General features: G+C 36.3%; 2 protein-coding genes across 9 annotated transcripts in view; one reads left to right on the forward strand and one right to left on the reverse strand.

Annotated features, from left to right (window-relative positions):
- Positions 1-7,195: 7,195 nt before the first annotated feature.
- dhrs7cb (dehydrogenase/reductase (SDR family) member 7Cb) lies at positions 7,196-14,061 on the reverse strand. 2 transcript variants are annotated; one of them, XM_026277366.1, is made up of 7 exons: positions 13,902-14,061; positions 12,629-12,785; positions 10,953-11,065; positions 9,936-10,146; positions 9,757-9,849; positions 9,007-9,168; positions 7,196-7,969 (listed from the first exon to the last, which is right to left on the reverse strand). In XM_026277366.1, the coding sequence occupies exons 2-7, from the start codon at positions 12,780-12,782 to the stop codon at positions 7,758-7,760; spliced, it is 945 nt and encodes a 314-aa protein (XP_026133151.1). In that variant the 5' UTR covers positions 12,783-12,785; positions 13,902-14,061; the 3' UTR covers positions 7,196-7,757. The 2 variants fall into 2 exon arrangements, with proteins under 2 accessions (XP_026133151.1, XP_026133152.1); XM_026277367.1 differs by having other exon boundaries at positions 12,629-12,782; positions 13,902-14,052.
- A 1,370-nt stretch (positions 14,062-15,431) lies between these two features.
- LOC113112024 (myosin phosphatase Rho interacting protein) overlaps positions 15,432-22,835 on the forward strand; it is a 51,786-nt gene continuing 44,382 nt past the window's right edge. For 4 of the 7 annotated variants that reach the window (XM_026277368.1, XM_026277371.1, XM_026277370.1 and 1 more), the window contains exon 1: positions 15,432-16,265. In XM_026277368.1, coding sequence (XP_026133153.1) covers positions 16,134-16,265 — 132 coding nt within the window. In that variant the 5' untranslated portion in view covers positions 15,432-16,133. The remainder of the gene's footprint in view (positions 16,266-22,835) is intronic. The other 3 variants (XM_026277369.1, XM_026277374.1, XM_026277375.1) reach the window with 2 other exon arrangements.

Below are 22,835 nucleotides of genomic sequence, written 5' to 3' on the forward strand. Positions count from 1 at the left end.
TCTGATAAAAAGTTGCAAGAAAAAGTTGCACATAGAATTTTGAGATAAAAAGTTGCAATTAACTTTTTATTTTTTCCATAGTAAATTACTATTTATTATACTATTCCTATTATTATGTTTCATTGTATTTATTTTTCTAATTTACTAGCAATTTCTGTATGAAATGTATTCCTTTTTTCCCCAGTGTTTTTCTACATTAAAGTAATTGGGTCCAAATCAACACTTGACCATTGGCTTGCATCGTATGGACAAAAAACCCAGATGTTTTTTTCCAAATATCATCTTTTCTGTTCCTCAGAAGAAACAAAAGGTTTAGAACAACATGAGGGAGAGTCAGTGATGCCAGAATGCTCGTTTTTGGCGAATCGTCCCTTTAAAAAGCAGAATGTGTCAAAAGTCAAACCCTGGCTCTATATAGAGAAGGCTGTGTGTACGGTGCATGTGTTTAATCTGGTATCATTCTCTTGGCAGCCGCTGACAAACAGCATGAAACAACAATCCCTCCATTTCTGCAGCATCCTCTCTTGACCTGTCATAATCACAATCGGATTCAGTGCCGTGTTGGATTAATGGAGCGAAACACAAAAGCAAATCTCTTTTAACATACTATCATGGGATTAACAAAGGAAATCCTGAGGTCGACGTCTCAAACATTTGAACTCGGTTGTTACAGACCTGTTTGTGCACGTGCCTCATGAACATGCATCTAAAACTGGGCTGTGACAAGGAAACATTTCAGATGCATTTCCCGAGTTATTTATTGCCTGTGTTTGCTGGAGCCTCATGCTTCATTCATTTGGTCACAAATTGTGTGCTTGTTTTTCTTGCTGTCACTCAATATGTGTCGACACCGATCAGAGACTAAATCAATGAGGACTGTCATGTCAAATATTGCTTGTAAATACAGATAAATGTAGCTTCCTTTTAAAAATGAACTGATAGGATGCTTTAAAATGTGATCGTCAGCTCTATTGAATTGTTAGCAACACTGTTAAACAACATGATATCTGACTGCTTTCAGCAATACCTAAAATAAATATTCATTCATTCATTAAATCATATTTATTTATTTTTAGATTTTTTTATAGTTAAATAGTTATATAGTATAATTTTTATATAACATTTATTTATTTGTAATATTTGTTTGTTAATTTATATTTTTAATAATTTATTTTCTTTAAATTTTTAAGTGTTTTTAATGATTCATTCATTTTTCATTTGGTTTATTTTAATTTTTTAATTTAAATTATTAATTTTTTAATATGTATTTAATTTATATATTTTTATTTTTTTTATTTATCTAACATTTATTTATGTTAAACTTCTTTCTTTCATTCTTTCTTCTATTCTGGTAAATGTTTTTAGTCCCACGTCTCAACAATCTGTGATTTCAGTCCGAAGGCAGTAAGATTCGTAAAGTTTATTTTAATTTTATTTTGAAATGAAATTGACATTTTGAAAATGTATTTATTGCTGAAATGAAAGACTGAATCTAGGCAGCAGATTCCCTTCATTTGGATGCCATGTGTGTCATAATGTCTGCCCATTAGTGTAATTAATGCCACTAATTAGCAAACCATCATTAATACAAGTCTAATGACAACTGCATGAGCAACAAAGACTTCATTTATGGCATCTGCTGTCACACGAATCCTTCAACATCCAAACCATGTAGCCTACAAATGAAACCTTAAACAATGTTTCTTACAGATGGAGGGATTCATGTAAAGCCTTTCATTTGTGTTAAATAAAATCAAAGACTGACTTAAGGTCTCTCAGTATCTAACTGCAGCGACTTTCCTCGGAAATGAAAAATGAAACGTGGTAAATCCAGCCAAGTATCCTTTAAAGTAAAAGTTTAATAAAAGATTAATTCAAACTCCATCCTCAAGATTAAAGTCTAATCTGGGATAAAGCATCCTGCAGTGGGATGTGTTTGTTTCCATCAGTCAGACGCGCAAGAGACGAACGATGCCGAGGAACTCCAGTCCTGTGTGCACATTAATGAAAAACCCCAGGACATCCATCCATCCATCCATCCAGCCGCAGCCGCACTCGTGAGAGAATCAGGGCAGGTGTGCAATCAGAGGCTACGCTTGATTCATTAGAGCACTGCCACGTCACCCGTAAATCAACACGCTGTCAATAAATGTAGCCTTTAAATATTAATAAGCGAGGCTCCTTTCTTCACACTGAACGCATCCCCCTCCTCGTGTCATCTCAACCTCACGACCATCCACTCAGCGTTTTTATAGTAGGCCATTTACCAAATCACCAGGACAGAATGACACGCAATATGAAAAACCATTGTCTGTTTATATTGAGTTGTGTGCGTCAAATGCTTTATATCATGTATCGCTCAAAAATATTGATGGTATGAGTTGCAACAAAATGCAAAATGATGCTCTCAAAATGTTTTTCAGTGTAGGGCTCTTTAATAAAAAAAAATGTAAAGCCACTGCGGGGCTTCCCAAGAACAGAACAGAAATTTCAACTGAAAAAAATATATATATTTTGGGTTCAGTATACAAATTAAGCTCAGTTATCAGCATCTGTTCGATAGTGTTGATTTCCACAACAACAACAACAAAAAAGCAACACTTAATTTTTTTTTTTTTTTGAATTTCAAATTTTAGATTTTATATAAATATATATATATATATGCTAATAATTTTTTTAATTGTATATATGCTAATAAAAATTATATATAATAAAATTTGTTTTTTAATGCATAGCTAAAATTGTATTATAAAATTATATGAAATATATATTATATATATTTCAAATATTATATATAATACAATTTATTTGTATTTAATTTTACTTCTGTTTTAAAAGGCTTTTAAAAGGTTTTTACCAGGTGTTTTATCCTATGACTCATTTTAAAGCAAATGCATTACATTTTTTTTATAAAATCTTAATTTGTTTAATTTAATTAAACAATAATAGACCAAAAATAATAATATTCCATGTTTTTACAAAATGCAAAGTGCTACAGCTTCCAAAATGTTTTTCAATAAAATGCTTTTGAATAAAATATTGAATAAAACCCACTATTATAATAAGGTTTCATTTTAAACTACATTAATTTAATGAATAGTTTTTTGTTTTTTGTTTTTTTTTTAACAGGGGAGACAAATGCATTCGGTTGGTATTCAACATTATGCTTCAAATGCATGGATTATGCTTATGAATCCTATGCCTTTGAACACATCAGAGATGTTTGATAATTTCATCATTTTCATCAATTTCATACAACTACCACTGCTTTACAGACTACTGCAGCTCAAGATAAGTGCCACAAATAGATTTTTGTCACTTTTCAGCCACTTTCTGAGGCGAATGTTGCTCAGATTTGCGGTGTTGGTAAATTAGCATGATTCATTCAGCTGTCAGGAAGAAAGCAGGGTCAGATCCCCGTGGGGCGAGTGACCCGTCGGATAAAGCCTCGCGGAGGCCAGCTGGACTTTAACTCGGAGTCAAGGACCCTTCTCATGCTGGCATTAACATAACAACATAACAGACTGTATTCATTAGGATCCGTGTGTGTGTGAGTGACGTGTGTGCTGTCAGGCGTCTCCTCACCTCTCCTACAGATCCTTGCCTTCAGCGTTCCTGCAGGATTACAGCCTGGGCCGTTCAGAATGAGCCCAGCTGTAGATTACTCATCTTTAACAATGTCTGCTCACAGCGCTAGTGCACACACACACACACACATGATTATTTGTGACCACTCTCTCACTGCAGGAGCTGGATAAAGCCTATAGGGGCATGTTGTCACGCCTCTTTCTCCAGTGAATATTTCTCCAGATAAGAGGCAAGGTTCTCCTAAAGGGATAGTTCACCCAGAAATGAAATTCTGTCATTAATAGCTCACCCTCATGTCGTTCCAGACCTGTAAAGCCTGTAAGACCATGCAAGAGAAGAATTGCTGAATACGTGCACAAAAAAGTATAATCATCGTAAGGACAGCTGAACAGATCATTGGAGTCTCTCTCCCCTCTGTCACAGACGTTTACACCACTCGCTGCATTCGGAAAGCCATCACGATTACTGGCGACCCCACACACCCCACACACCAGCTCTTCACCCTTCTGCCATCCGAGAGAAAGGTGTAGAAGCATTCGGACCATCACGGTCAGATTGCAGGACAGTTTTTTTCTCCATGTGAACTGACCTGACAACTACACTCACACATATACAGCACTACTATAAACACCTGAATCACAAACACTTGGAACCCAACCGCATACTTTGCACGTCCGTACATTTGCATAAAATCTACCTCAGTATTGTGGCTTGTCCATTGACATTGTCACCTGTTCTATGTATGGATATATATATATATACACTCACCTAAAGGATTATTAGGAACACCGTACAAATACTGTGTTTGACCCCTGCCTTAATTCTACATGGCACTGATTCAACAAGGTGCTGAAAGCATGCTTTAGAGATGTTGGCCCATATTGAAAGGATGGCATGCTGTAGTTGATGGAGATTTGTGGGATGCACATCCACGAAGCTCCCGTTCCACCACATCCCAAAGATGCTCTATTGGGTTGAGATCTGGTGACTGTGGGGGTCATTTTAGTACAGTGAACTCATCGTCATGTTCAAGAAACCAATCTGAGATGATTCGAGCTTTGTGACATGCTGCATTATCCTGCTGGAAGTAGCATCAGAGGATGGGTACATGGTGGTCATAAAGGGATGGACATGGTCAGAAACAATGCTCAGGTAGGCTGTGGCATTTAAATGATGCCCAATTAGCACTAAGGGGCCTAAAGTGTGCCAAGAAAACATCCCCCACACTATTACACCACCACCACCTGCCAGCACAGTGGTAAAAAGACATTATGGATCCATGTTCTCATTCTGTTAACGCCAAATTCTGACTCTACCATCTGAATGCCTCAACAGAAATCGAGACTCATCAGACCAGGCAACATTTTTCCAGTCTTCAACTGTCCAATTTTGGTGAGCTCGTGCAAATTGTAGCCTCTTTTTCCTATTTGTAGTGGAGATGAGTGGTACCCGGTGGGGTCTTCTGCTGTTGTAGCCCATCCGTCTCAAGGTTGTGTGTGTTGTGGCTTCACAAATGCTTTGCTGCATACCTCGGTTGTAATGAGAGGTTATTTCAGTCAAAGTTGCTCTTCTATCAGCTTGAATCAGTCGGCCCATTCTCCTCTGACCTCTAGCATCAACAAGGCATTTTCACCCGCAGGACTGCTGCATACTGGATGTTTTTCCCTTTTCACACCATTCTTTGTAAACCCTAGAAATGGTTGTGCGTGAAAATCCCAGCAACTGAGCAGATTGTGAAATACCAACAACCATGGCACGCTCAAAATTGCTTAAATCACCTTTCTTTCCCATTCTGACATTCAGTTTGCAGTTCAGGAGATTGTCTTGATCAGGACCACACCCCTAAATGCATTGAAGCAACTGCCCTGTGATTGGTTGAGATAATTGCATTAATGAGAAATTGAACAGGTGTTAATCCTAATAATCCTTTAGGTGAGTGTAGATTGTAATGTCCCAGGCTGTTGCACTGATTCATTCAGGCATGCACATACACACTTTATGTAGTCTGTACTTTGTTTTATGTTCAACTTTTTCTTTCTTCTTTCCAGTTTTCCAGTCTTTTGCACCGTACAATGTGAGTTTTGTAGTTAATGTTGTCTTGTGTAACACCATGGTCCAGGAGAAACGCTGTTTGGTTTCACTGTGTACAAGCTGAGATGATAATAAAGCCTCTCTGACTCTGACTCTAAATTAGAATAAACATTTAAACACACACATTAGCACAAAAACATTTTTAACATTGTCCATTCATATTTTAATTGGAGGTTCTTCTAACTAGATGTTTGTGAAATTTGTTTCAATGTTATTACTTGTTTCAGATCATCTAGGGAACAAAGTAAAATTTGCATTAAAAAAATTGTTCAATTGAAATAAATATTGAAAAAAAATCCACTTGCAATTTGAATAATCAAATAAATGTGTTATTTAGTTACACATACATATATAAGTTACAAAACTTTCGGTAACACTTTAGTATAGGAGAAACAGTTCTCACTATTAACTAGATGTTTATTAGCATGTCTATTATTACAGTGTTTTAACTGCTTACACATCTTCTCAAAACCTTTTTTCTTTTTCTTTTTTTCAAAACTTAACACACAAATCCAAGAATTGCACACACAAAATGCAAAATGCCTCACATTTCTTGCAAAATGAAGCACTGCATTCAATAATGAATTAGTTTAGCATTTTTACTGGTTTAGTTTGAAAGAATAATTTCAAGATACTTCCTGTTAGATTTTTGTGTTACACAGAGAACTGTGTGTTGTGTTTTGCAAAAAGTGTTGTATGAAATTGAAAACTGAGTCAATGGCTTAGAATTAGTGTAGGATTTTGTGTCTAATGTTTGTGTGGCAAGTAAAGATTTTGTGTGTAAGCAAAGAAAAAACCTGTAATATGTTGGCTGTTTATTACAGTAAAGTACATATTCTGACCATATTCTAGCAAATGAGGAGTGTATTGAGGCAAAACCCATAGTTAAATGGTTTGTTAATATCAAGAAGTCAACATGAAAAAAAAAGTTACCAATTTTTTTGCAGTGTTTTAATCATTTTATTCCCCCCCCCCCCCCCCCCCGAAACAAAATGTTATTTAAATGTTTATTTGTAATATTCCAAAAACATCGAAATGTCCAGTTTTCTTGTTTTCATTAGAGAATTATTTAAAGAATCCTAAAACATTTCTGGCCAGACTTTTTCACCAAAAATGTAATGTTCTTTATATTTTATATTCTAAGACAGTTTTTTCTGTACGTCAAAATAAAAAACCTTCATTAAGTACATGTTTTTGTGTTTACGATATCTCTCGTGTGTGACTCTAACATATGAACACTACAGTAGTTTAATTCTGTAATGTGTTAAATGTATTATTCATATGCTTTATGAAAGGCTGACTCTGTGAATATCAGTAAGCTTCATCAAGCACATGTTTGTTCTGTCTCTATTGTTTCCTGCTGTGTGTCAGTCATCAGTGTGTGTTTGGCTTGTGTTTACTGCCCTCTTCAGGTGCAGCTCTTCATCACTAGATGCCACTAATAGTGAGTCACATCACTTTATATGTCATCTCTACTTGATGCATTGAAGAAAAAAAAACACAGAAAACAAAAAGATTTAAATTCTGCTATTTAATTTATCTTTTACTTAAGTTAACTGGATGAAGAATAATCCTTTTCAAGTTTTTAGACTTTTTTTGCTTCCATACAATATCTTCTTTCAGACTAGTGGAAATAAAACATCATAAATGCACATTTAAGAGTTTATTGTATTGCACTTCATCTATTTGCATCTGTATATTTCAATTCTTCAAAGAGTTGTTTTTCTTTTCTTCTCTTACATTCAGCAAACTTTACAGCTTTATTCCTATAGACTGAAAATAGGCTTTTACTGAGGGGCTTGTTCATTTATTATTCACACTGATTTAAACAACATTGGTGAAAATGTCTGTTGACAGTATGTATGGAGTGATAAAAAGAGAAAACCAATAATAATGCATCAACAAATTTCTAATTTCTGTTCTGGAAATGAATGCAAATGAGTGCATATTTCATTAGGCAATGCCTCATTTGCATATTTAAACATACCATTCCAGAAAACATGGGAAGTGTGATATATATTGTTTAATACACTGGATCCTGTAGCAGTTCAAAGCTGATGAAAGCCTGGCGTCTGTCTTTATTTCAGCTGCTCGTCCATGGCTCCGTCCTTCACGCCGGCGGCCACCACAGCGAAGAAGAAGCTGGGCAGCAGCGAGCGGATGTAGAGGGCGACCCACGGCACGGGATGGGCGAGGAGCACCTCTCGATTCTGCCGGTTCACCGTCCTCACGATCTCATGGGCCAGACTGCTGGGAGTCACGCCGTGAGTGTTCAGCTTACTAGAGATGTCTGGAACAAGACTCAAAGACTCAAAACCTGAAGAGCAGCCATTGCTATTTATTGCCTACATAGTCAACTGCCTTCTAAGGGACCTTATTAGAGACAGATTTGGAACGATGTACATAGACACCCAGTCTGTGCTTCATACTAATAGAACAGAGTCTATTCTAATCTATGATCATATAATAAGCCTAGTTCAGCTCCTTTTTAATTACTGAACTGTGTTTTAATGAGAAATGAATCCAATATATGTATTATTAAAAATCCTCAAAATCCTTTTGATAGATAAGTTTAATTTAAATGTTTTCCTGGCTGTTGATTGGTCAAAATGTGCTAAAATGTAAAAAAAAAAAAAAAAATAGAAAAGTAGAAAAGAAGGCAAAACCCTAAACATCTGAAAAAAAATTAATGAATGAATAAAAAAAAAAGATTTTATGTATTTTTTTGTATGTTAATATTGTATGTATGTATATATCTGAACATGAAAAGTCATCTGAACATAATTTCTGTGCTACTTTAATTGCTCAATTCTTCGATTTAATTGCTAAATTCTTCATTTAAATATACAGTATATATATATATATATATATATATATATATATATATATATATATATAATATATATATATATATATATATATATATATATATATATATATATATATATATATATATATATATATATATATATATATATAATGTAATCTAATATATTAGCTTATTTCAATAAAAATGTATGACTCATACTTGTGTGAAAACCAAGCCCTACCCGATCTGGCAACACTATAGTGCACCTATGATGTCTTATGGTCCTGTCTACACAGGCAGGTTTCTCACTAGGTTTCTGGATCAGAGCAAAGGTGTGACACCGACAGAGTCTTGCAAACAGAAGGTGTGTGATGCAATTAGTGAAGCACAGACTTCAGGAACCAGATGTATCTAAGGGTGTATGTCAGCACTTTTACTGTACAAAATGAACAAGCAGCTACACTGATACTGTGGATAATTGAGCGCCTCTGTGACTCAGGGGCAGTCGGGTTACTCACAGGCCCAGAGGGGGTTGGTGGGCGGCGTTTGGGAGGGAGCGCCGTTCTCTGCTACAGCGTTAATGAAGGTGTGGCTGATGGTGCTGACGGAGATCCCGTACTCCTCCACCTCTGCTCTCAGACAGTCAAAGAACGCCTGGACTGCATGCTTGGACGCGGCATCTGAAAACACAACAGATGCAAAGTAGTGCATATTTAATTAATGAAAATCTTATTTGCATATTTTGTTTAATTTGAATGGGTGCCGTCAGAATGAGAGTCCACACAGCTGATGAAAACATCACAGTAATCCACAGCACGCCAGTCCATCAGTTAACATCTGGAGAAGACAAAAGCTGTGTGTTTGTAAGAAACGCACAATACACTTCTAGCTAAAATACGATGTATTCATATAACCCATAATCTATAACAATGCTTCCTCCAGTGAAAAAAGTGTATCTCCTCTTGTCTCTCACATCAAAATACAGCCACATACTTGTTCAGTTTTTGCTGTAAACAGTGCTTGATCTGTGCAGATTCAGACCAGATGACCTTTCCACTGGATGAAGGGTTATTATAGACTCATATTTTAGTTAAAAATGTCTATTTTCCTACAAGCACAGAGCTTTTTTGCTTTACACGACATAAACTGATGGACTGGAGCAGTCTGGATTACTTGTGGATTATTGTGATGTTTTAATCAGCTGTTTGGACTCTCAGTCTGACGGCACCCATTCACTGCTTGTGAGCAAGTGATGAAGTGACTCTTACAGCATGTACGGAATGGTAGAGCCAGTTTCCCTTGGATGCTGTTGACCAGCACAAACTGACCCATCCGTCTCGTGATCATTAACGGAAGAACGCCTGCAACAAAAACAAGCAGCGCTTTAACATTCTGTCTGACAGTAAACCGTCGGCACGTTCCTCGCTGTGTCTCTGCAGCCGTCTACCTTTGGCCAGCGTTATGGGCCCGAAGTAGTTGACGTCCATGACGGTTTTGTCCATCTCCAGAGAGAGATTCTGCACCGGTGCTTTGACCTTCATGCTGCTGTTGCATATCAGCACATCCACACAGCCGTAACACTCTCCGATCTCTGTGACCACATCCGAAATGTTCTCCATATCGCTGAAGTCCAGCAGCACTAGCTTGGGTGTGAAAGTCTGAAACAGGAAGTGCAGACAGTGGGAAACCAGATGCCATATCAATGCTTGAAAATACTTGTGGAATTATTGTGGAGGTCAGTAATGTGTGTGTGTGCGTGCATGCGTGTGTGCGTGCATGCGTGTGTGTGTGTGTGTGTGTATTATAAATTTTTTAAATATATTCAGATGGTAAACTATACAATATACTATACAATATACAAAAAATATACAATATCAATAGTTTTGGTGCACTATTTTTTAAGCATCAAAGAGTGTTGTAGTATATATTTTTTATACAGTACCATACCATTCTTTCTTTAGATTAGTTACATTTTTTAAGATTAGTTTAATTAATACAAGTCTTTAAAAGTAAAGTTGAGACTAAAATAGTTTAAAACATATATTGTATGCAGTTTTGCCTCTAAAGTAACTTTATTTTGTTTTAACTGTATTTTTATTGGGGGGAAATGATGTTATGTTGCATAATAAAATGTTCTTTGATCATATTAGTACCGAGTGCTTTAAATACTTACCTTTATACACTGCAGCCATAATTTAATAGGTTTTTGCTTTTTAATGGCATTTAAAAATGCAACATTTCTCATGGCAGTATGATAAAGACAAAATAAATGAAGTCAACATGTTGTTTGAAACAGGACTAGAGACCCGTGGACATTCAGGAGGAAATCCTGCCTTTGTTCATGACAGAGGAAGAAACGCTGACAGAGACACACAGACTCGACCTGAACACTGCAAATGTGAAGAGAGCGAGTGATCACAGTGAACTGATGGTGTCTGTCCTAATAATGTGCTTCAACACTCACTTTACTGGGGTCTGATCCACTGCACAGAGAGTCATACAGAGATTCAAGCTTATCCCAGCTCGGCCCGCACAAAACCAGCCTCGCACCGCCTTCATGAAACAGTCTGGCACATTCTGACAAACAGACAGAGACGGGATCAGAGGATGACAACACTGGAGAAATAATGCCTTCTCAGTGGAGGATTCATGCAGTGCACATCAAGTCTGGCCAAAATTACACACTAATACAGTGTAATGAAAACAGTTATTACGTTGTTCAGTTTTTACAGAAAGCACAAAAATATCTGCCACTGAGGTCAGAAAAATAAACTTCATTTAAAGTTAAATTAAAGCTTGCTTCTGCCATAGGATAAAAACTGAAAAGTATTGTGACGTTTTTTATTTCAAAACGGACATTTTTTCATGATCTTATTAGAATTGAGATAATTAAACTCAGAATTGCAAGATATAAACGTAGATGTGAGAGATATATACTTGCAAAAAAAAAGATAATACTTTCATTTTTTTAACCTTGAATTAACTTTATTTTAATACATTTTTCAGAAAGCAATGATTAATATCTTATGATATTTGAATTATTTAGTAAATGTATCTTGATTTAAGAAAGAATTTAAGACAAAATTCTAACAAAAGATTTAAAAAAATCATTTTAGCGGTGTACAATAGGATCTGCAAACAGTGTGATGAAATCCAAAACATGATAAAGGTATTATCTGCTCGCTCCTTTCAGAGACAAATATCTGTAAAGGCGACAAAAGTGTCTGCTGACCCAATCACAACACAGAAACCCCCACAATCCCATCAGTCTGAAAGCACACAGCTCACGTTTTATCAGTCTTTCTGCTCTCTGCTTTCTTTCAGACTCACACTGACTGCTCTTTGTCCTCTGTACAGATGCATTGATCAGATCCTTTCACCAAACCCAGACCTGTCACACATGAACTGTACACATACTCACTCCAAACAATCTGCTCTGATAACAAGCCTGGGTACTGCTTCCTTTAAAAACTATTACATTATATATAATGTTTAACAGATCACATCTCACTTCTTAAGATTTGTAATTTTTCATAATAATAATAATCATTTTATCATTTTCATAAGTATTTAAAATACATTATTTGTATAGATTTGTGTTTAAAACAAGAATATTTTAAGCAGTTTTAATTTTTAAGGTATTCAAATATGGAGAAAATCTGATCTTTGATATTAGTATCGAGTGCTTTTAATTATTAAAGTCTTTTGAATTACAGCCATAATTTACATTTTTGGTAATAATTACTCATGGCAGCATGATTATGACAATAAACTATTGTAAAAAAATAAATAAATAAATAAATAAAAAAAAAAGATTTGGCAGATTATAAAATATTCTCATAAAATAATTTATGTGGTTCCATGAAGAACCTCCAGTACCCATGGAACAAAAGGTTCTTAAAGATTATTAAAATGTTCTTCGACTAAGAAAAAAATGGACCACAGAAAGGTTCTTCAGGGAACCAAAACTGGTTCTTCTATGGCAATGGCATCATGCAAAAACTTTCCCTTTGGAACTTTTATTTTTGAGAGTGTCGTATTGGAACTAAAAAATGAGTTGACGGCAATTTATACTGGCTTTCTTAAATTTTGTGGTGAAGTAGTCCATTAATTCAGCATAGACCATTAATTCAGCATTACCGCTTCCCATTCCGGACACAGCATCTGTGATCACCACAACTTTGTTCCGCACCATGGACTTGGACATGAAGCGCATGACCTCATTGTAAACATAGTAAACTCCAGCGAAGACCACGATCAGCAGCGGCAGCACCATAACCGATGGGAGACCCATCTTCTGAAAACCAAGAAAAATAGACTTAATTTCATAACTAAAATAATACCTTTGCATGTGAGCTTACAAGAAATGATCCTTCATTACTTCCTGTTACACTGTGACAGATGCTACAGTATAGTTGTATTTAGAAGTCAATATTTTTGGCTTGACTACATTTAAATGAATAGTTCACCCAGAATTAAAATCCTCTCATCATTTATATAGCACTGCATCAGTGACTCAGCAAAGGATGCTCTGCAGTGAATGGGTGCCGTCAGAATGAGAGTCCAAACAGATGATAAAAACATCACAATAATCCACACCACTCCAGTCCATCAGTTAACATCTGGAGAAGACAAATGAATTGTTTTTGTAAGAAACAAATCCATCAAGACGTTCCTCTCACATCAATATCCAGCCACATATTTGTTCAGAGCTTTTGGCTTGTAAATGGATGCCAAAACTTTCACTGGAGAAAGCACTATTATGGATTATGGACTTGTTTTAGTTAAAAGTCTTATTGATGGATTTGTTTCTTACAAATGCAACTTTTGTCTTCACAAGATGTTGGACTGGAGTGATGTGGATTAGTTGGGATGTTTTTATCAGCTGTTTGGACTCTCATTCTGACGGCACCCATTCACTGCAGATAATCTGTTGGTGAGCAAGTGGGTGCAATGTTACATTTCTCCAAACCTGAAGAAGAAACAAACTCATCTACATTTTGGAAAGAGCCTATGTGTGAGCACATTATCAGTAAAAGTTTATTTGTGTGTGAACTATTTGTTTAACAAATGCTGATCAGCTGTAGAGAGTCATGTGTGTCACTAGTTCCATAAAAGTGTGGCTGAGGACAAGATCTATAAATAGCCAAGCTCTCGCCACTGGACACAGAAGAAGCACATATTTGGACATACATGAAGAGGAATGTTACTGCATTCAATGATTTAACCAACAAACACTTTGTTGCTTTTTATTAAAACATTTCCAAGTCCAACACAAGTAACAGTGTCACAGATAGATTAACGCCTGACCAGCACTGATATATTGTGTCAGTTGACAGCACACACACACACACACACACACACTAACCTACATGCAGGTGACCATAATCTGTTTTATTTTCAGTGTACTTACAGTGTGAGTAAAGAGTTAAGCCAGCCTTCGGAGGAAATGCGTGTTGTTGTCCGGTCAGGAAAGCAGACTGCCGTCCTCTCTGTTCATTCAGAGCCAGTGACAGCCGAGTTACTCGTCTGGATCACGGCTCTTTTAATAGCATGTGGCTGAGCGACTGACGGCTCATGCATGTTGTGAATAATCTCAGGCATGTAGAGAGGCATTCAAGGGTACCTTGAGCTTCTTTCTATATTGCATTGTATAAAACTATATATTTTAAGATGTCTTTGGTTAAATTAAATTATACATTCAAGTTTTGAGTAATATTGATTAACTACATATACTTTCCAGTTAGGGTTAGTTATAGGGTTTGGTTTAGGGTTAGTTATATGAGGTAATGCATAACATACTCATTAATACAGTAGGTAGATGTAATATGTAATGTGTACACTGTAAAATAAAGCTTTTTATTGATCGTGCAAATGTAAAATATTGTTAAATTGCACTATTTTTACTGATATATTTTTATATTGTTATTTTATTGATTGTACTTTATAAAAATGTAGCATTTTACAATATTTTACATATGTTTTTATACATGTTGCATGTTATTTTTTTGACAGTGCATATGTAAAATATTGTTAAAATGTACACATTTTATATTTTTTGATAGATTTAAAAAAATATATTTTATTGAAATATTATTGAAATGCACTTTTTTATATATAGATTGTTACATTTTAATTTATTTTTAAGATTTTTAACATTAATTTTAATGATAGTGCATATGTAAAATATTGTTAAAATACAACATTATTTATGCTATTGTACTGAAAAAGAAATAGTCCAGAAAAATGTTTCACTCAGAATTTAAAAGTAAAGTTATCTACAAAGAAACAGCAAACAACACATTGAATATAAACATGAGATTTGTAAATGTTTTTCTTGTAAAGCCTTTATTCATTTTATTTATTTTATTTTACAGTGCACATAAGCAGTTCAACATGTTACAAGATACATTTTTGGGTCACCTGTTTATAAGACCTTCTGGATTACAAAATATATTAAACAGTTCCAAAGTATATATTTCATTTTCAAAAGATTCTGAAGTGCTATATGTAAGCAAAACACTTTAATTCAGCAAAGATCAAATTAAATTAAACTAAATTAAAAAAGAAAACCAAGAAATTAATATTCCCTTTGAGTTATTGAGAGAAACTTTATTGATTCAGTCAATAAACGATAAAAAGAAGCAATATCCCATAAATTAAGCAACATTCTCTTAAATATTTACATATTGTATAGAAGCGAATGATGTTAACTGCAAAGATGAACCTCGCTCGTAGCAGGAAAGCATTGAGAAAGGTTTACATGTTTATTTAAATAATTTCCCAACTGCATTACTATTTCTTTCTTTTTCTTTTTCTTTTTTAACCCAGATGCCATCCTTTTGTACTGAATTGTTCAGTATTGTCCACAGGGTGGAAATCAATTGGCTCAGGGACCGTCCTGCTCTCGCTCTCTGAACTCTCGCGAGAGAAAATGAAATTCCAGCAGCTCGCGACGCGACCTCCCTCCATTGGGAAAGCTCGAGCGCGTCTGAGGGGAGAGAAAACAGCCCCTCGTTAGCCTGGAAAAGCTTCGAAACTGCGCCTTTATCGCAGCTCACGTATCCGTGAGGTTCGAGCTAAGACATGCGCGGTACCGTTGGAGGATACCACGTCAGGTTCCCCGAACATTGGGATCGTTAACGCTCCGTTAAACGAGCTGAGGGAGAGGCTTCATTAGCGAGCTAACTGACGCTAGCAGCGAACTGCGTGAAAACTTCGAGCCGTAGAGAGAATTTGCCATTGGGATTGAAAACCAGGATACCTCACCAGAGGTTTTTTTTTTCTTTCGTCTTCTTCTATCGCTTCCTAGACAGTTCAGCTTCATTTAACCGGAGGAAGACGTTAAGTAATCGCTTTGTTTACCGCTTGCACAATTCCAGCATTGATTCGCGCAGAAATGAGATTAGAGAGTCGCTTTGTGAGGCCAGGCCATGAACTCAAAACACTGAGCAGGCCTGTTAACTAGAGATCTGCTTATATAAACTACCCGTTTGACTGCTGGAGAGGAGATTCGAGGAAGAAAAAGCTGCTGTTACCGGTCATGTTTTACGTGAAGACCGTGTCAAGAATCGGATGAAAGAGCATCGGGATTATTACTCTCTGTTTTGTTTCCGTTGCTGGGATTTGATACGCGCACAAATATATGAATAAGATGTCTAGTGCTAAGGAAAACACGTGTAGGAAATTTCAAGCGAACATTTTCAACAAAAGCAAATGTCAGAACTGCTTCAAGCCTCGAGAGCTGCATCTGCTGACGGACCAGGATCTGAATCAGGTATGAACGCCTCGATCCGGTTATATCAATTCGAATCCGTTCGTGTGAACGGGTAAAAGCGAAATGGCTCGTTCGAAAAAAAAAAAAATACTGTTTGTTGTGTAGAGACTTATTGATTGCACGTAGACAGTGATTTCCATTAGCTGACAGTGCTTTATCGATCAATTTGCAGTGACCACTAAACAGCCTTGTAGGCTCATTTTGTTTAGAAAGGATTTGTCTTGTTAACTCTAAACTGGTGATATTTTAGGGTTTTGACGAGGCTTTTTACATTGTGGTTCGTGCTGGTATATTTTATTTTTATTTTTCGTGATCTTAAAGGATGTTTGTGACAGATCTAATTTATTTACTCTATATGTGTTTTCAGTTGCGCTAAAGTGGCACGGTTGGAACGCTGTATTGACCAATCAGAAGTCAGCAGAGGGATATTCCTGTTTGCTGATTGGTCAGAACCGCGTTCCAGCCGTTCTGTAATCTCTGTCCGCTGCTCCGCTTCAATCACATTAAAAAAATAAATTCTGCACAGAATTGTTCATTTATGTATTCAAGTATGCCAATTAATTGGTTTAATGAGTCTTAATGAAATGTGTGTTCCGAATTTTCATATATGTAGTATCCTTTAATATAACTGTAAATTAGACTGTATTTCTTGAATCAAAGTTGAATCACTCTTGAAATGATTTTGTTTCAATTTGCTGACAGATTGTCTAAAGGTTTTTTTTTTTTTTATGTAGATCTTTTAAAAAATTTAGAATGGTTTTAGAAGTATTTTGTTAGACTTCTACAACCAGTGAACACTAAAGTGTTACAGCAACTAACATTTTTTTCAATCATATTTTGACATTAAAGGTCGGTCACAATTCAGATTACTATATTTACAATATGGCTATATTTAACAACCACATTTATCATTGTACTGTACATTGGCTGTATGCAAAAACATTCCATTTAAATATTTCTGAGATGCAAGAAGGCATTATTTTTTGCAAAAGGAGACGTTAAATTGTAAGTTGAAGGTGGTCAGAACCAGCCTGGGGTGCATTATCCAAAAGCATATTTAGCTAAATGTGGTCGTTAGTTCCATTGAACTCATAGAAATGGCGGAATTTGCAACGCTTTTGGGAAATGTGCCCCAGAGCATTTCCAAACCTTGTCAGGATTACAGGTACGTTAGAACTTCGCTGCTAGAGATTGAGAAATAATTGGCCATGTCTGTGTGTTTTTTAATGTGTGTGATGTGAGTCCATTTCTTAAAAATCCAACGTATTTTCCCCCCTCTAATTATCTTATTCGGTGAAAGCAAGCTTTGGTTGATTGCATGAAAATACAAACTGTGACCATGTTTCCATATGAGCTCTTAAAAGAGAATGAATGAGAGGAAAAGTTTGGGACCATAAGGGCCTGTTGTGTTTTTTTTTTTAATTGATCCCATACTCTTCAGAGCTGTCGAGCAACGTCAGCATCCTCCAGCATGTGTGTGTTGTGGTTTGAGTGCGATTACCAATGGTTAACCCATTCTGTGCCAGATTCATGAGTCATTGTTATGGATTATATCCCTCACTAATCCCGCTAAAATTACCCAAGATCCATTACTAAATCAAACCCTTTTGGGCTCTGGTGTTATGCAACAGTCATCTTCAGACATTCAGTTCAGGATTTCTTTATCTCTGTTTTACAACAGGATTACCAAATATTCACATTAGACTCAAACCATACATTTAGAGCAAGTGCATTCTCCAATTTTAATATGAAATGGAAATTAAAGCGATTGTTCAGCCATTGTGAGTGCAACTCATTCCTGAAAGCTCTCATTCCCTCCGTTGAAAGTCAATCAAAGCTTTGACACTCCAAGTTCATAAAAATAATGAAATATAATTCAGTTCCAGAATTTATTTAGGCTTTTATTCATATAAAAAAATTGATCCACACATGTACCTAGAGCTCATTGAATATGGTCAAACTTCGTGCTTGATGTGAACTACGTAAATTTATGAAAGCTCAAACTGAGATCAGAAACTCCATGTGTCACATGTGCCATTTGTTCACAGATCAAATCTAATGTTCATGCATCATATTTTCTGTTTCTGTGGCACAGCAGAATATTCCAGTCCCAATTGTTTGCCTCAATTTTGCCAAGAATGCCTTGAGCATTTTGAAATGTTTGTCTTATTCTTATTGATTAGTAAATAACTGTCAAATGTAGTTTACCTTCATAGTTTTCCGATTTCAGAGACGGTGCCTCTTAGGGCTTGTTCCTGAATCTGACACAATTGCTCCCTTAGTTTGGTTTGTTTTGGCATATATGAACACAACAGTTATGCTTGGATCTGCATCAAAACGGAACAAAAAAATCAATCAAGAGATCTCCTGAAATGAGGTGGTCTTGGTCCGATTGAAAACCCAACTCTGGAGCAGTTCGGTTTTGAAAAAAAAAAACGCAAACCGCAAAAAGCAATCCCAACTCAATGTACCAGGCTTCATCGTCAAACCATCTTTATTAATGACGCTATGATGAACAACGTTAACTGGTGCATTCTGACCAGTGTTGGGAAAGTTCACTTTCTACATGAACTAGTTCAAAGTTCAATTCACAAATTTTAAAATGAACTATTCAGTTCATAGTTCAAACTACAAAATTTTGAACTAATTTCACTAAGTTCCAAAAATGAACTAGTTCATAGTTCTTTTTTTCCATATGTTGCTGTGAGCTATTATTTTTCAAAATTATTACCACAGCCCATTCGCTTGTTAAGTCTGACGTCACGTAGCAGCGCTTCTGTGTCCAAATGCTCTATCAGTTACCACGAGAAAACAACAAAAGGTGCTAATATAAACTCACAATGTGATACAATACTAGCAAAAAAGTAATAATCTTAACCTTTAACTCCATACAGAAGTCCCAGATAGCCAGACAATGAAAATATAAATATAAAAAAATATATAAAAATTATTTGTGTTTGGGACACTGTGAGCACGGAGACTGTAGTGTATACCGTAAGTTTGAAAGCGTTTAGCTTAAATTATTAATATGAATAAACAGTGCTCATAAACGGCTGCTGGTGTAGTATTCTCAAGTGAAGCGAGTTGAGGCTTGGACCCGGAAGCAGCGCTTCTTACGTCATCACTTAACAACCGAATATAGAATCAGAGACAGCAATTATTTTATCAGTTTTAACAATGAAGCTATGCGTCAGATTTCATCTTCATATCCAATTTTGAATCCTTATCCAACCAGGGATTACATTAGCATTGAGGGGACAGCATTTCCCCATTGTTTCTTTAATGCTTTGTCTCCCATTCTCACCGACCTTGTCATAAACATCATAAAATTATTTTAAATGATCATACGCCTGCTTGCTACATGCTGCTGTTGCCTCCATGCTTTTTTTTTTATTTTTATTTTGAAGACGCGTCATGCATGCGGTGGATGGCAGTGCGACACTGGTGGTGTTGCCAGATTTGGTGTTTTTCCGCTACATATTAAGACCCGTTTACGGTGTGTTTTAGCCGTGTTTACGCCTGGAAGGCTCTATCGAAATCTGGCACCCTATTGAACGAAGTTAACCTGAGAGAGCGTGCCGTTCACAGACACCAGAATGAACGAGTTGACAGTAACGTTCATCAGGCATTAATACAGCACATTCAATTCACGTTCGTCCAAAATATGAACGAGTTCATAAACTATCGTTCAGTGAACGCGTTCAGGCACAACACTGATTCTGACCAATGAGAGGACAGTTTTACTTCCATGTGACTTGTATACACACTTTTTGATACGCTTTTAAATGTTGCTGTGTTAATGCAAGAAATCAAGAAAGCAACATTGTAACAGTTGAAGTTCCGGCTTCGTAACAAAGCAAATGTTGTAACAATTCGAAAATTAAACTTAATTTTAATAGCTAGAAGTTTAACAATTGTAGATCTGTGAAATGTATACGTTAAAAATATGTAAAGAATTGAGTCACCTTATCTGTTCCTCTGTGTAATTTACAGAGGAAGTTAAACGCTACAGTACACGTTAGATGTTTAAGTCAAATGGTTCCTTTCAGGAAATGTTGGCAGCACATAGTCATTTACTTACCCCGGGGGGTAAAAGGCTTTCAAAATACTGTAATCTTCACAGACTCATTCCTTTAAGAATGCTCTTGAATTCTCTCAAGGCTGTCCAGAGCGAGCTCAGTGGAATTGACTCTATGGAAACATACTTTATAAGCATTTCCTCTTGAAACTCTAGCTCTATGCAAGCTTACCATATCATATTTCCATATATGTTCTTGTATGTGTTTTGACGTGAAACAACTAAAACCTTTCAATGGCAGTGTGTATATGTATATAAAACATATTAAAGCTAACATTTTCAGAAAACCTAACAGTTCCAGAAGCTTTAAATATGTTTTTTTTTTTTTTTTTTTGGTGAAGGTGGATTGTATTAGTATTGCTCTGTCCTCTGACTCTTCGTCAAAGATTTAATTTTGTTCTTAAATTTCTCACATTTTCGATACACTGCATTGCACCTGAAGAAGCAGTGGCTAAATGAAAAAGCAATCAAGCATAGAGTCTATTAAAAGAGATGTAGCTCATATGGGATAAGGTTTTTATTAGCTTTACAGGAGCAGATGAAAAAAAAAAATTCTGATTTTGAAAGCAAGACTCAAGAAATTAAATTGCTAGAATATATTACAGTTTCCTCCTGATGGAATCGGAATCATACATGTATTGCATTTTCCTTTAAACTCTAGCTCGCATGTTAAAAATGGAAACTTGGTTCAAGTGGCTTGAAGCGTCCCAGTGTGATTCCCATGCAGAAGGAGGTCTGCTGTGAGCAGGCGGAGCGGGGGCTTGTGAAAGGAAGTGCGTGTTGGGAAAGTGGAGCAGAGTTTCCCAGAGGTCGCTCCCACTTCTGAAGCCGCGGTTGGGCCCGGGGTGGGCGTTGGGTTTGTTTAGGTGGGGGTAGAAGGTCAGGGTGAGTGCGTCCAGGGGATGCAGGGATAAAGTGGACCACTGGGAGCTGGCCGCCCTCAGGATTCAGCCTGGGAGGAAATTGGGAGTTAAACGTGATGCGGCCGGTGGGGCCGTAGGGTTAGACGTGAAGCTGGAGAGAGGAAGGAAAGCGCAGGGGTGTGCCACTGCTCACATGCTGGAGTCACAGCTGTGTTTTGTTTTGCTTCCAATCCCCCACCTCTTCCAGAGAGGAAAACGGCTAAATTTGGTCCCCAGGTATCCTCTGTTTTTTTTAAAGAGGTATTTATGGGTACTTATGGGGAGGACTGGGAGGAAAAAAAATCGATGCACTGCTATTTCTTTCTTCAGTGATTCTTTTATTGTATTATTCTTGTCTTAACAACAGGACAAAGCATAGGATATGTCAAAATATGTGTGTGCATTTGTGTGAATGAAGCCTGTCAGACCTGCTGCTGTCTGTGATGCTATCAGTAATAGTCAAACAGCAATAATGATCCGAAAAAGAGGCAGTGACCTGTCTGCTCTTTGTCTGGAGGCTTTACAGAGAAACATCAAGCACTCTCAGACACTGAGAGCACTTTTTGTTTGTTGCTTGTATTGCATTTTTGTTCTCCTTCATTTGCTATACTGTACATGTTTAAGTTGTATTTAATAATTCTTAACATACAATTGTTTTAATTGTATTATTAAATTTGTGATTTTGAGTACTTATAATCATACAAGTAATTTAATAAAAAAAAGCTAATTTATGTTAAATGTTGGTAAATGAATTCAAGAATTAATTAGGAAAATTTTTGTTTGGAACTGGATCGAATCTTGAGGTGCCTAAAGATTCCCAAGTCAAGTTATGTCACTTGTACAATGCAGATTGTGTCAAAGCAGCTTCAGAGTTATAAAAAGAAAAATAGCAAAATCAGTACCATAACCTGAACTATGAAGAAACCTCTCTGTTAGAGGTCGACCGATATATCGGGCCGATATTTGCATTTTTTTAATAAATCGGCATTGGGCGATATCCATGTTTAGCAGCGCCGATTTAAAGTCAGGCACCTCGGATTAGAATGCACTTTAGATGTTCTGTGTCATTTATACCAAACAAAAATGTTGTTGGTTGCTAGAGTGTTTGCAGCACTACTATTTTTTTTTATACATTTCATTTTTTATATTTTTCAGTTTAATTGATTTTTATTTATAAATTGTATTTATTGTATTTAAATGTATATTTAAGTTTACATTTATGTTCCAACAAACTTGAAAAATTCTGCTTGATAAATGCTCTAAAACTTATGTAAATGATTGACAAATTCAGCAGCACATATCGGCCATCGGCTGACCCTGACCTCTAAACATCGGCATGGCTATGAGAAAACCTAAAACACCTCTAGTCTCTGTCAATAGTCAAGATGATATTAGGCTCATTCTACTATTAATGTATAATGTATTTTTATTAGGCAGCCTATTATAATTCGGCTATCAAACTGCCCATCTATTTCACTTCAGCACCGCATTTCACACACACACACACACACACACATGCGCGCGCGCGCGCAAAGGAGGAATAGAGCCTGTAGTCAGTGAAGAAGTTGTCCGCTTTGACTCGGATAACTC

This window comes from Carassius auratus, chromosome 12 (assembly GCF_003368295.1).
Source record: "Carassius auratus strain Wakin chromosome 12, ASM336829v1, whole genome shotgun sequence".
Lineage (NCBI taxonomy): Eukaryota > Metazoa > Chordata > Actinopteri > Cypriniformes > Cyprinidae > Carassius > Carassius auratus.